The 12474-nt window shown below is 52.9% G+C and overlaps 5 protein-coding genes across 5 annotated transcripts; 4 read left to right on the top strand and 1 right to left on the bottom strand.

Moving 5' to 3' along the window:
* Positions 1 to 175: 175 nt before the first annotated feature.
* On the top strand, positions 176 to 902 carry LOC117592250 (general odorant-binding protein 68). The gene is made up of 2 exons (XM_034285887.1): positions 176 to 632; positions 691 to 902. The coding sequence occupies exons 1-2, from the start codon at positions 176 to 178 to the stop codon at positions 900 to 902; spliced, it is 669 nt and encodes a 222-aa protein (XP_034141778.1).
* Positions 903 to 1247: 345 nt separating this feature from the next.
* LOC117585548 lies at positions 1248 to 1972 on the bottom strand. Its single transcript, XM_034275072.1, has 3 exons — positions 1928 to 1972; positions 1521 to 1869; positions 1248 to 1466 (listed from the first exon to the last, which is right to left on the bottom strand). The coding sequence occupies exons 1-3, from the start codon at positions 1967 to 1969 to the stop codon at positions 1258 to 1260; spliced, it is 600 nt and encodes a 199-aa protein (XP_034130963.1). The 5' UTR covers positions 1970 to 1972; the 3' UTR covers positions 1248 to 1257.
* Positions 1973 to 2209: 237 nt separating this feature from the next.
* Positions 2210 to 3027, top strand: LOC117592249. The gene is made up of 3 exons (XM_034285886.1): positions 2210 to 2371; positions 2424 to 2552; positions 2629 to 3027. Exons 1-3 carry the CDS (start codon positions 2210 to 2212, stop codon positions 3025 to 3027), a joined length of 690 nt encoding a protein of 229 aa, XP_034141777.1.
* Positions 3028 to 3048: 21 nt separating this feature from the next.
* Positions 3049 to 7883, top strand: LOC117592154 (cilia- and flagella-associated protein 61). The gene is made up of 15 exons (XM_034285726.1): positions 3049 to 3375; positions 3430 to 3744; positions 3800 to 4105; positions 4163 to 4270; positions 4331 to 4461; positions 4524 to 4807; positions 4868 to 4950; positions 5000 to 5501; positions 5553 to 5839; positions 5907 to 6143; positions 6208 to 6791; positions 6853 to 7016; positions 7078 to 7329; positions 7389 to 7598; positions 7658 to 7883. Exons 1-15 carry the CDS (start codon positions 3110 to 3112, stop codon positions 7862 to 7864), a joined length of 3936 nt encoding a protein of 1311 aa, XP_034141617.1. The 5' UTR covers positions 3049 to 3109; the 3' UTR covers positions 7865 to 7883.
* Positions 7884 to 7929: 46 nt separating this feature from the next.
* Positions 7930 to 12473, top strand: LOC117592155 (cilia- and flagella-associated protein 61). Its single transcript, XM_034285727.1, has 14 exons — positions 7930 to 8222; positions 8288 to 8590; positions 8662 to 8803; positions 8853 to 8998; positions 9051 to 9235; positions 9293 to 9591; positions 9666 to 10012; positions 10085 to 10277; positions 10336 to 10619; positions 10676 to 10912; positions 10965 to 11527; positions 11581 to 11744; positions 11798 to 12043; positions 12103 to 12473. Exons 1-14 carry the CDS (start codon positions 7948 to 7950, stop codon positions 12457 to 12459), a joined length of 3741 nt encoding a protein of 1246 aa, XP_034141618.1. The 5' UTR covers positions 7930 to 7947; the 3' UTR covers positions 12460 to 12473.
* Position 12474: the final 1 nt, after the last annotated feature.

The following is a 12474-nucleotide window of genomic DNA, read 5'->3' as shown; positions in this document are numbered from 1 at the left end:
TCTCCTAGCCCCTTCCGCTGCCTGTTGTCAGGTTTTTGTTGCCATAATAATGTGCCCCCAAATCAACTTAATGTCAGAGCATTGCGGGTGCCATTAGAGCTGTCCATCAAAGGGGAACGGGGGCGAGTATAAAGCGGGCACGAGGCGGCACGCGGCAGCGATTCAGTTGTCAAAAATGTTGAGGGCAAGCTTTGTGCTCTGTGTGGCGCTGGCACAGCTGCTGGTGGGAACAGACAACATCCAAATAGATCGAGTTATTCATTCCTTTCCTCTGCAGCAGAGTGTCCCTGCAGTTCGCGTCCATTGCCGGCATGTGGAGCGCATCCACGAGGATCACATCCACTACTGCTGCAAGCATCCGGATGGGCACGACGAGGTGACGGAGATGTGCGCCAAGCAGACCAATTTCCGACTACCCTCCACCCAGGAGGAGGCCATGGAGGATGTCACCGTGGACCAGGTCATGTCGGGCACCTGCTGGGGCAAGTGCGTCTTCGACCACTACAAGCTGATGGATGCCAACGGCACGCTGGACATGATTGCCGTTCGCTCGCACTACAAGCAGTACCACAAATCGGATCCCGAATACGAGACGGAAATGCTGAATGCCTTCCAGAAGTGTCACTCGAATAGTGAGTAGCAGTTTGAGCCGGTAGAAAGTCCTTCAACTAATCCTCCTTCCCTTCACAGCTGAGGATGCCACATCGCAGTTTCTGTCGCTGCCCATTGTGCGCGCCTTTGCCACGGGAAAGTTTTGCAAGCCCGCCTCCAGCGTGATCCTCTCCTGCGTCATTTACAACTTCTTCCACAGCTGCCCCAAGAGCCGCTGGTCGAACTCCACGGAATGCGAGGAGACGCGCGCCTTTGCCAACAAGTGCAAGGATGTGCTGACCACAATGTGAGTCAAGTGAGGAAGTCAAATTCCCTTTTATTGCTGCTAAATTTGTATTGGAGGGGAGAATCATTCAAATATATTTGATATTGAAAGGCAAGCCTTAGAAGAGCGATCATTTGATATGGGCAAGGGTTTTCCTGTAACTTTTCAGAGCTGGATTGGGTTCTCCTCCTCCTCCGACAGCAGTGCTGTCGTCAGTGTCTCGATGTGTCTCTACTCTGCTGAGACTCAGAGTCTTAGCTTATGCTCCTGCAGCGGTTTATTTCTAGCAGAAATCTGCCAAAGATCTATGAAATATCTTGCAACCTCAATTAGAATATTCGCACTTTATTTATTCATCTTTAACCCACTGCCAGACACGTTTAGAGCGTGGCCAAAGCGTCGTGGCACTTCTTGCTGAATGCCAAAGTGTCCTCGCACTCCTGCGTCTTGGACCAACGATCGGCGGGGCAATTGTGGAAGAACTGACGAATGACGCAGGCCAGGACCACGCTCGACTTGGGCTCACAGAACTGATGGGACATCTGGCGGAAGATGGGCTTGGACAGGAACTTGGAAGTGTTTTCCTCGCCTGAAATGAAGGTATGTCAAAGGTGTAGCTGGAGGCTAAATCCCCGCTACTCACTCTTCCCGTGACAATGATCAAAGGCGTTAATCATTTCCTTGGCATACTCCGGATCGTCGGCAAACTTGGAGCCGAAGTATTTGCGCACCGCCTCCATGTCCACCTGCTCGTCCTTGATGAAGTTCAGGCTGCCAAAGACACACTTGCCGAAGCAGGTGCCACGTATGGCCCGATCCGCTGTGATGTCCACCATTGCCTCCTCCGTCTGGCTGGGCAGCTGGAAGCCCGTCTCCTTGGCGCACTTCTCGATGAGGTCGTTGTGGCCGTCGGGATGCTTGCAGCAACAGTGGATGTGCTCCTCATTGATGGCCTCTGGGTTCTCGCAGTCAATGCTGAGGGCATGGGAGCACTGAAAAGGGAACCTGGGGAGTTGCTTATGGGAGAGTCTTTGATTATTCAATTCTTACCCAGAACAGGCAGCTGAAAGTCAACAGAACTATGGGCTGCATGGTGCGACTTCTACTGATGGAATCTGCGGACTACGAATCGCTTTTATAGAGCATTGATCGGGATGGAGGAAATGGTCACCCATCCAATGGTTCCCCTCATTGCACTTGTTCCCATTTCAAGTCTCATTTGTTACATTTAATTAAGCAATCGAATTACGCGGCCAATTAGACAAAGAAATGAGTTCAGCGGATGTTATAAATCCACCAAGTAGCGCCCAAAGCGCTTCCATTTAAGGCACGATGGTTAACCCAATGAGTTGTTCCTGGCTGGCGCTGCTCCTGCTGGCCAGAGTCGTGGTGCGGGCACAGGACTCTGAGGAGTCCACCAGCATAGAGATATCCAGTTCCAGTTCCAGTTCCAGTTCCAGCGAGGATTTGACCGAGGAAAAGTGCGCCAAGGAGGTGAGCAGTGAGAGCTGAAAGTTTGCCCTCGAATTTACCATTCCTCAAACAGCGCAAAGGCTGCTGCTCGGAGCTGTACATTGGGGAGGAGGAGGATCTGGTCAAATGCTTCACCATACACTCCTCGAAGCTGCCACCCGATGGCGACGGCGATGTGGGCAAGACGCTGAGATTTCTATCGGTTTGTGGACAACAAAGACAAAGACAAAGACAAAGACATAGAAGACATATCTCGATGGTTTGAATTGCTTTTTCAGTGCTTTGTGGAGTGCCTCTACAAGCAGAAGAAATACATCGGGAAGAGCGACACAATCAACATGAAAATGGTCAAGCTGGATGCGGAGAGCACATACGCGGAGCGACCCAAGGAGCGGGACTATCACATTGCCATGTTGGACCACTGCCGCAAGGATGCGGTGGGAATTTACAATCTACTGAAGGCCAGTCCGGGGGCCAAGGCGCTGCTGAAGAACGCCTGTCGACCGTACCTGCTGATGGTGTTCCTCTGCCAGAGCGACTACCACCAGAAGCACCAGTGTCCCTACTTCCGCTGGGAGGGCAGCGACAAGGCAGGCACCAAGGACAGCTGCGAAGAGGCCAGGGACAAGTGCTATCACATCGAGGGGATAGCCAGTCCAACAACCAGTTCGCTCTGAGATATTTGTCTTCTTTTTGGTTGAATAAAACACAAACAGATTCCACACAAAGTTACAGCAGATCCGATAGCCGATCCACTCCATGGATTATCTCGTGCGCACTGCGGACCTTGACGACTTGGATGCCATCAACACGCTCATCCACTCACCCACTGTCAAGTGGTTCGGCAACATACGTCCGAAGTATGCGGAGAAGACGAAGCTGTTTAAGTGCTACCAAACCTATCGCATGGTGGTGATCCATAGACCCACAGCTGCGAGGATTGCCTATGCGGAGTTCCGCAATTATCCCTCGATCGATGCGCTGCCCAGCGACTGTTGGCCCGAGTGGCTGTCCGTTAGATATTGGTAGGTGCAGGAACCATTTGCGGGGTTCCCTCAACTAATTGTGGATCCCCTTAGTCTGTCCATGCCTCTCAGCCTGCTCAACACAATGTTCTTTAACTTTTGTGTCTACAAAAGCGAAAACGGCGACGCCGTGGCGAGCATTTTGAGGGACATTTTGTACAGAGAGAATCGCGTGTGGTACATCATTACAGTGAAGAGTCCGAAGATACCACAGCCCACGCACTATGCGGAGACATTCACGGATTTGGAGCAGTATGCGGACATCTACTATCCCAGAGAGTTCTCCATCGAGAACAACTTCAATACGCAGGCGCTGTATGTCGTCTATCGGCTCAAGCTGCTGCCAAAGATCACCTACCGCCGGGCACTGTAAGACAGCACCACTTACTGTCTCCCTTACTGTGTCCTAATCTCTGTGTCGCAGGCCCGAGGACAACGATGACATTGTGGCCATCCACGAGTACGAATATCCCGAGCTGCGCGCCGAGCTGGGAGACTTTTACATAGCCGAGGAGATCCTGCGCACGGACAGTGGCAGGCAGAAGAGTTTCCTCATCGTCGCAGAGACGGAGAACGAGTGCCAGCAGACCGAAACTGCAGTCTTCATTTGGCTATCCACGGACATAGACATTCGCTTCTATGTGACGAACTACGAGCTGGAATCGTTTGGCAATCTGGTCAAGACGGTCGAGGAGGGTCAGTCGATTCATGTGGAGACCTTCAATGTGTCGTAAGTTAGCGCTCGGGATTGAGTATCCTCTTTATAGCTGCTGCCCCCCCCCCACAGCTCTGTGCAGCCCAAGAGCGCCGCCTGTCTGTTCACCTCCGATGCTCTGGATGATCTGGATGCCATGACCATTCTGGGCGGTCTGCAAAAGAACGACAGCAGCCTGAGGTACGGATAATTATCGGCATTGACTGAGTTGGCGCTTGCCTAAGTCCAAGTGTTTCGCAGCGTTTACAGCCTGGGCAAGGCAAACGTCAGCTCCATTCATGGCGTCATCATTGAGGCGCACGTCTCGACCTGCTCGAACAAGTTCTTCATGCGGGAAAGCCTCTACTCGAAGCTCAAGTACATAATTGATAGTAAGTAGTGGCAAATGGCACTCCCAGGGGCACACAACTTACTGCTTTTGCTGTGCTTCCAGAGCTGGACAGCCACGAGTACTACATCAGCGAGGAGCAAAAGTCCATCAATGTCTTGTATGCCGGGGGGGCACATCCACGTGGCAGTCCCTTGGGCCTCAGTGCCGCAGCAAATGTCTTTGTTCTGAAGTACATTGGAGCACGGAAGGACTTTCCGCTGGAGCGGCTCTTCAACAGCGTCGTGGCCATGTTTTGTGCCTTTCCCGAACGCGATTACTGCATGATGCTGATCTCAAAGGAAACCAAGTCCATACGCAGCCACGTGGAGGTGTTGAAGTACTTTATGGTGAGGCTGAAGATCACTTTGATATATGATCTGTGATCCGTGTACAACTTTCTCCCACAGCCCGTGGCTTCACGTCCCAGTGAGGTGGCCAATCCGGAGGAGGTTTACATCACACATCGCAGCACAGTGTTCGGAGAGATAAGGTGAGGCTGCATGCTCCTGCCATGCTCCTGCTACAATTATTTCCCACAGCTTGTACGCATTGCAAAAGGAGGACGTGGCTGTGATCCGTTCCCTGGCTGCTGGCAACAGCGAGACCATCTCCAATGACAGCTCCAGCTCGAGCTCGAGCTCCACCTCCAGCTCCCTTGTCAGCAGCTTCTCGCACACCTCGAAGATCAACACGGCCGCCGATTTGGAGCACGAAATCGAAGTGATCAACGCCATCATGAAGGATGTGCTGGAGAACGAGCTGACCGAGTTCGCCGTGTACACAATTCGCTGTGGCAACTCCGCGAAGGCCGCCAGAGAGAACACGGCCATTGGGTTTGTGGTGCTGCGGGAGTTTCGGAATCATCATCATCTGCATTTCCACTACCATCTGCCAAGGCATCAGAATCACTTGAGTTCGCTGCGTGCCGAGATCATTTCCATGCGGCTGCATCCGCTCTTTCTCATCAGCAGCGATCTGATCTTTCGGGATCTGTGCATGAAGACGAGATATCAGGACTATTACTTTATATCCTCAGCGAATGTGGGTCTACAATCTACTCTCTGCCTTTAATGATCATTCCCCCATCCACAGGGCAAACAATTCACGAATGATCTCAAAAAAATGATGACTGTCGTCGAGCCAAATCCCATGAAGAAGAGTTCCATTAGTTCCTTTAGTGTGCCCAAAGAAGAGGACATTTCGAGGGAGTGCGTCCAGCTGCCGGAGTACAACTTCTACCAGGATCACTTGATCATCTATCGCCACAAACTGAATCCCACCAAGTGGTTTGGCAACAGCGAACGGCTCGTCCTCGTTGGGTTCACGGATGTGTGCAAAGCCTTTCTGCGGCAGTTGGTCTTCCAGTGGAACTGCAAGGAGTAAGACATGACTTCCTCTGAGTTATTTATCCAAAGTCAAAGCCAAGGCCAACTCCGCCCTTTGCAGCCACAAGAACTCAGAGACGTACACGTGTCTGCCCCGTGTCCAAGTGACGGTCATCACGCTGCCTGGTGTCGTGGAGGCGGAGTACGATGGCATGTTCCAGTGCCCCTACTGCGGGAACTCGCCCATGTGCTATCTGTGCTTCGAGAACGCCTCCTGCTACGTGCGGGATGTCACCCGGCGCCTGGATCTGCGCCACTGGGTGCACTTTGTGCCGGGCAGGGTGGATTTTGTGGACAGGTAGGGCCGCCTACCTTAGCTTCCCTCTGACCTGACTCTCCTCCGCCTGACTCTCCATCTGCAGGGAGAAAAAGTTCGTGAAGCTGGAGAACAGCTGCGAGATCCACTACGACACTTTGCTGCTGGCCTGCTACAAGGATTTCGCGCTGAGAAACCCAAATCCGAGCCCCGCGACGCCTCAGAAGCGGCCGTGCAACTTTGTGGAGATCAACTCGAGACTGAAGAAGTTCTCGCTGTTCTACAAGCTGCGCGCAATGCTCGAGGAGATCCCACGCACCTACCTGATCCTCATCTACGGTGCCAATCTGCAGACCTACGAGTGCATCGCGTTTCTCATCGGCCACGGGGCGGATCCGTCGCGGATTGTGCTGGTGCAGCCGCGACGCATCTCCGGCATCGGTGCGGAGGAGAAGCTGAAGAATCCCTACTGGGACCAGAACCTGCAGTACATCCTTGACGACATCATCGCGGATGCTGGCATCAAGATTGTGGAGAATCACGACTTTGTGGAGTGGGTGGAGGCGGAGTCCACGCCTTTCATTATGGAGGTGCTCTTTGAGCACTTTCCCAGCAGGCGGCAGACCTCCTTCGACTGCGACCTCTTCATATCCTTCGATGAGGGGCACATGGATCCGAGTGTTAACAAGTGTAAGGCGGAGAGTGTCTCGCAGTGTTCCCAGTTGATCTCAGTTCGATCTCCTGCTCCCAGGGCTCAAGCGCTGTGGCATTGAAATGCGCAAGAACAAAATCCTCGTGGATGAGCAGTTCCAGACGAATGATCCGAACATCTATGCCGTGGGCAAGTTCATACGCATGACAGGCGCCCCGAACTATCAGTACAAATACACCAGCGAGCGGGAGCTGGGCCGCAAGGTGGGCGACAGAGCGTAAGCCCCAAGGGAAAAGCCCCGACTGATTTGTTTCCTTCTCCCAGCTCATGCACATCCTGGAGCTGACACCCAAGCAGCCGGACTTTGAGCACAAGTACGCGGAGCCGCTGTTCTTCCAGGCGATGCTGCCACTTGGCTATGTCATCACAAAGGTGACCATGCCACGGCGCTTCTTAGTCTCACAGCTGCCACCGGAGTACACGTGCAACTTGACCACCTACAGGAGCAGCACCTTCTGCCGCGTGGCCCTCGCACCCAATATGCTGGTGGACGAGATTGTTGTGGTTACCAAGAAGGTAAGGGGCAGCTGTAAGGGGTCTCAGCTGTACTTCGACTCTACGTCTCCTGCCTTCAGGTCGCCCAGCTGGACTATCTGGAACACTTTTGCGGCAAGCACGAGCTGCTGCTGAACAATCTGAAGGCTCGCTACGCTGCCAAGACCATCAGCTGCTTTCTGCTGTACTTCCAGCAGCCCTGGACGGAGCTGCTGATGCACGAGAGCTTCCAGGAGCTGCAGGAGCAGAATCAGGAGCTGCTCAAGCCCATGGTGACATCGCATTTGAATGTGAGTGGAACGACATTCTTCCGACAGGCTTCTTCCCTAATGGTTCCATGTGCCCGCAGTACGCGAATCGAAGTCCCTTTATGGATGTGGCCGTGCACGACTTTATCAAGCTGAACAAGCGCTACTTGGAGCAGAAGTTGCTCAACTTTCTCAGAGAACATCGCAGGGATTTTCGCTATCCATTTGCTCTGCCCGAGGATTATCTGAGCAGCGACATGTCGGCGTGGGACAGCGACACGGAGACAGTTGTTGAGACGGATGTGTAGACCACATCGCAGTAGTCGGCTGCTTCTCCTGTTGTGTGAATGAAACATTTCCAATAAACATATATATTTTTGTGTTATCCGACATGGCCAAGGCATCAAACTCTGTCATTCGAATGGCTGGTGTGCAGGATCTGCAGCGCATTGAGAACCTTTACGCTGCAGCCAACACCCAGCATTTCGGGGAGAAGCGACGTGCACCGCTGGTGCAGCTGTTCCACGAGCACCAGGCCTATCGACTGATTGTCTACGATCCCAATCACTTTACCAGTCCGCTGGCATACGGAGAGTTCCACATTTACCCGAACATCCCAGTGCTGGCCAATGATCTCTGGCTGCATTGGCTGAGTGCGCGATTCTGGTAGGAGTTCCCCCATGGAATTCGCTTACTCTTTCTCCTCCAGCTTCTCTCATCTCTGCCTGCAGCTTGGACCTGCCCCTGAGCCACCTCAACACGATGTTCTTTAACTTTTTCATCTGCCAGAATGAGCAGCCCACCGTGCTCAAGGACCTCGTCACGGAGCTGTTCTACAACGAGCACAAAGTTAATTTCCTGATTGTCACCCGGCCGCCAAGTAGCCAAAAGAACGATGCCTATGAGGCCATTCAGCAGTACGGCCAGACGTATTACCCAACGTTTTCCACTCTGTCGGAGCAGCGGGGCCTGCCCTCGGTGATTATCATCAATCGAAGAGATGTCATGCCCACGATTTCCTTTCGCAAGGCACTGTGAGTGGCTACTCTGTGAGAGAGAGAGAGAGAGGGAAGCTCCTTCCCCATTAAACCATTCTCCCCTGCAGTCCCGAGGACAACGACGACATTGTGGAGATGATTGACCACGAGGAGCCGCAGCTGCGCCAGAAGAATGGCGACTTCTACATAGCCGAGGAGCTGCTCGACTCGGAGCGAACTGGCCGCAACGAGCTGATCATTGTGGCGGAGGTTAGTTCTTTCCGATAACACACATGACCAGACTCTCATCTCCCATTAGCTGGCAGAGAACATCGCAGGGCTGATGTGGCTCACGGACAAGTTGGATGTGGAGCTGCTGGCCACAAACTTTCATCTGCAGCGACTGGGCAACCTGGTGAGGTGCACACCTGGAGCCAAACATGGCAAAGTCTCCCTCGAGGTCATGTAAGTGGGCTGCCCCTTGGGTCGTGGCATTCTCTGGAGTCTGCATTTTCAGCTCTACCCACACCAAGCCGTACAAGGAGCTCTACACAGAGTCCGCGCGGATGAGCAAGCCACTAAATGGATCTGGCAGCGTCACGACCTTGTCCAGAACAATGGTGGCGCATGCCCCGCCGCAGGACGAGTTTGAGCTGCGGCACAGCCAGATGATTTCCTCACGGTTTGAGTGCATCTACGATGGTGGGTTCTGCACACGGGTCCAGCCTGTCTTCAAATTGATTCCAAATTCATTTTCAGAGCTGCGCCATGGCCAACATTATGTGAAGGCCGAGCACGAGCTGCTGCAAATCTCCTTCGATCTGCCCTGTGGCGCGGAACTTGAAGATGGAGGGAACTCCGTGGAGTACATGAAGCGTGCCGCTAACGCCTTTCTGCTCAAGATGTTCAATTTGAATCCTCGGGTGAGGCTGGAGTACACTTTCTTCTTTCTCTCGGCCATGTTTAGCGCCTTTCCGGAGCTCGATCACTGCCTGATTCGAGTGCCAGCCACTTCGACGCTGTCCAAGAGTCAGCGAGAGTTGATTCGATTCTTCTTGGTGAGTGGCAGAACTCTCTCTCTCTCTCTCTCTCTCTCTCTCTCCTGTGGCCTCTAGTCTCCCTTTCCTTCCAGCGCACTGCTCATCGTCCGAATAGCTCTGTCTCGGACAGCCTCTATGTGGCCCATCGCTGCACTCTCTTCGGGGACCTGCACTTATTTCCCCTGAAGCGGAGTGAACTGGAGGAGATCATGTCCATGTTGCGGCTAACAACCATTCCCAGGAAGAGCGCATATTCCGAGAGGGATCAGAAGAGCGGCATCAGCTGGGTTGTGTCCAACTTGATCTCCTCGGAGGGTAGCCAGCTCATTGATCAAATATTTACGGACATTTTCAACAACGAGGAGACGGAGTTCACCTGCTACACGGTGCACTGTGGCAACAGCGAGTCTCGCACCATTGTGGGATTCATTGTGTTGCGGTGAGTGGAGAGTGGCAGTGGGAGAGGTGCTGCAGCAATGAGAGTCTCCTCCTCCTCCTCCTCCTCCTGTAGACCCTTTACGGACTATGATGCACTCAGCCGGAAGTTCTATCTGCCCCGAGATGAGTTCCATTTGACGCACAGACGCGGTGAGATTGTCATGTTCAAGTTGCATCCCTTGTTCCAGATTTGGTGTGACCCGATTGTGCGCTCTGTGGCCATGCAGGATAATTATCGGGAGCTCTATTACTTCCATCACTTTATGGTGGGTTGTCCAGTGCCTCCTTTCCCTCCTAAGGTGTGCTTTTCCCTTCCTATCTTAGGGCGTTTCATTGCCCAATGACTTGATGTACAACATGATGCCCGTGGAGCCGCGGAGGGTGACGCGTAATTGGTTTCCGCAAAACGACAACGATGGACTGAAGCGGCAAATCGACACCGTGGACTTTCCCAGGATCAACTTCTTCAGCGCTCACCTCCATGTCGTGTGCCACAATCTGTTGCCCAGCAAGCACATGGGCATACCCCATCCGCTGGTCATTGTGGGCTTCTCGGACATTTGTCGCGCCTTCCTGCGGCACATTATCTTTGGCTGGAACACAAAGGAGTAAGGAGTGCAAGCTGCAACTTATCCTTGCCAAAGATACTCAGTTCCCCCCGCAGCTTTGTCAACTTTAAGCGCTACAACTGCCTGCCGCTGCTGGACATCACTGTGATTGTGCCACACGGCGTGGTGGAGGCTGCCTATGACTCGGACTTCAGCTGCAGCTACTGTCATGGCAGCAAGCACTGCTACGTGAGCATTGGCTCGAGCATTCCCTTCGTGAAGGATGCCACACACCGCATGGATCTGCGGCACTGGGTGCAGTTTGTGCCCGGCAATCTGGTGGCCATCGATCGGTGAGTTAAGCTCTGAATCGACTGCTCATCGCTCCCCTTCGATCATTTGCAGCACTGAGAAGGTGCTGCGCCTGTCGGACAGCTGCAACATTCACTACGAAAAGTTGCTCCTGCTGAGCGACATTCGGTATGGGCTGAGGGACGAGGATCCCACCGCTGCCATGCCCTACAACTACTCATCGATCAACTATCGCCTGGACAAGATCATACTCTACCACAAGCTGCAGACCATGATCGATCGCGACAATCTGTGCACTCCCGTCATCGTCTATGGCTACGGCATGCCCGTCTACGAGTGCATCAACTTTCTGGTCACCCATGGCTGCCAGGCGGGGGACATCACCTACGTGCAGCCGCACATTCCACAGATATCCGAGCACATCCTCTACCCCCGAGAGGATGCTGGCCTGGATTTGATACTCCTGGAGATGGTGGCCGATCTGGGCATTGAAGTTTACTTGTCTGCCAACTACAGTCGCCTGATCTACTTCCCCAATCACACGACCATCGAGAGCGTAGAGTTCCAGCTGATTCCGAGCAGGAAGTGCATCACCTTGAACTGCGACATGTTCATCAACTTCGATGAGAGTTTTATGTGCTCGGCATTTGAAAGAAGTAAGTGGGGATCGATGATTACTGTCTTTATGTTTATTCCTCATCTTGTACAGTCCTCCTCGACTCTGGCGTTGATCTCGAAAACAGAAAAATCATTGTCAATCAGGATTACTGCACAAATGATCCGAACATCTATGCCATTGGGCAGTACATTACAATGAGTCCCAGTCCCAACTATCAGTACACGCACACCAATCCTCAGGAGTGTGCAGAGAAGGTAAGTAGTTCCTGGAAGATCCACAGAGAAGCGCACTGTCCTCTCTCCCCCAGCTCGCTTTCATCCTCAACATGCAAGGGGGCTCAACCCACGAGCGCTTCTCCCGGGTGAACATGTTCACGAGTCGCCTGCCCATGAACTATCAGATGGTGAAGATCGTTTCGCCACAGCCGCTGCTCATGGCCCAGATAACGAATGAGTTCATGGAGAACATGACAACCTATCAGGATGGTGATTTCTGTCGCGTTCGCTTGAACCACAAAATGTTTGTCATGGAGATTGTGTGCGTCACAAAAAAGGTGCGTAAAGATAAATCTAGGAACACTTCAAACTCAAGTTGGTGTCTCACTTCTTGCAGAAGAAAAGTTTGTTGTTTCTCGAATACTTTTGCGGGCGGCATGTGGCGCTGCTGAACAACATGCGAAATCGCTGGCAGAGCGGCTGGATAGACAATTTCCTGGACTACTTCGAGCAGCCCTGGACAGAGCTGCTGATGCACGAGAGATTCCAGGATTTGCAGCTGAAGAATCGCCGCACGCTGCTGGCCATACTGATGATGGACACGACTACAAACTTATACAAACCTGAAAATAGAAAGAGCTTGGAGGAGACGCAGCGCAAGCGGCTGGAGGCGAATCTGATTGAATTCGTGCGCACATATCGCAAGGAGTTTGTCAATGAGTTTGCACTGCCCGAGGAGTGGGATGCAGTCTAGCAGGCAGAGCATCTC

The sequence above is a fragment of the Drosophila guanche genome, unplaced genomic scaffold (genome assembly GCF_900245975.1).
Source record: "Drosophila guanche unplaced genomic scaffold, DGUA_6, whole genome shotgun sequence".
Classification (NCBI taxonomy): Eukaryota; Metazoa; Arthropoda; class Insecta; order Diptera; family Drosophilidae; genus Drosophila; species Drosophila guanche.
The sequence above is the reverse complement of the archived record's forward strand: the minus strand, read 5'-3'. Positions and strand labels throughout refer to the sequence as shown.

Bases quoted from the DNA above. Each gene is read 5' to 3' on its own strand.
- LOC117592250 (XM_034285887.1), top strand. From the start codon at position 176: ATGTTGAGGGCAAGCTTTGTGCTCTGTGTGGCGCTGGCACAGCTGCTG. The intron at 633-690 runs GTGAGTAGCAGT...TTCCCTTCACAG, and splicing joins CCAGAAGTGTCACTCGAATA to CTGAGGATGCCACATCGCAG.
- LOC117585548 (XM_034275072.1), bottom strand. From the start codon at position 1,969: ATGCAGCCCATAGTTCTGTTGACTTTCAGCTGCCTGTTCTGG. The intron at 1,870-1,927 runs GTAAGAATTGAA...TTCCCTTTTCAG, and splicing joins CTTTCAGCTGCCTGTTCTGG to TGCTCCCATGCCCTCAGCAT. The intron at 1,467-1,520 runs GTGAGTAGCGGG...CCTTCATTTCAG, and splicing joins TGATCATTGTCACGGGAAGA to GCGAGGAAAACACTTCCAAG.
- LOC117592249 (XM_034285886.1), top strand. From the start codon at position 2,210: ATGGTTAACCCAATGAGTTGTTCCTGGCTGGCGCTGCTCCTGCTGGCC. The intron at 2,372-2,423 runs GTGAGCAGTGAG...TTCCTCAAACAG, and splicing joins AGGAAAAGTGCGCCAAGGAG to CGCAAAGGCTGCTGCTCGGA. The intron at 2,553-2,628 runs GTTTGTGGACAA...TTGCTTTTTCAG, and splicing joins AGACGCTGAGATTTCTATCG to TGCTTTGTGGAGTGCCTCTA.
- LOC117592154 (XM_034285726.1), top strand. From the start codon at position 3,110: ATGGATTATCTCGTGCGCACTGCGGACCTTGACGACTTGGATGCCATC. The intron at 3,745-3,799 runs GTAAGACAGCAC...TCTGTGTCGCAG, and splicing joins ATCACCTACCGCCGGGCACT to GCCCGAGGACAACGATGACA. The intron at 6,792-6,852 runs GTAAGGCGGAGA...TCCTGCTCCCAG, and splicing joins GGATCCGAGTGTTAACAAGT to GGCTCAAGCGCTGTGGCATT.
- LOC117592155 (XM_034285727.1), top strand. From the start codon at position 7,948: ATGGCCAAGGCATCAAACTCTGTCATTCGAATGGCTGGTGTGCAGGAT. The intron at 9,236-9,292 runs GTGGGTTCTGCA...ATTCATTTTCAG, and splicing joins GTTTGAGTGCATCTACGATG to AGCTGCGCCATGGCCAACAT. The intron at 9,592-9,665 runs GTGAGTGGCAGA...CTTTCCTTCCAG, and splicing joins AGTTGATTCGATTCTTCTTG to CGCACTGCTCATCGTCCGAA.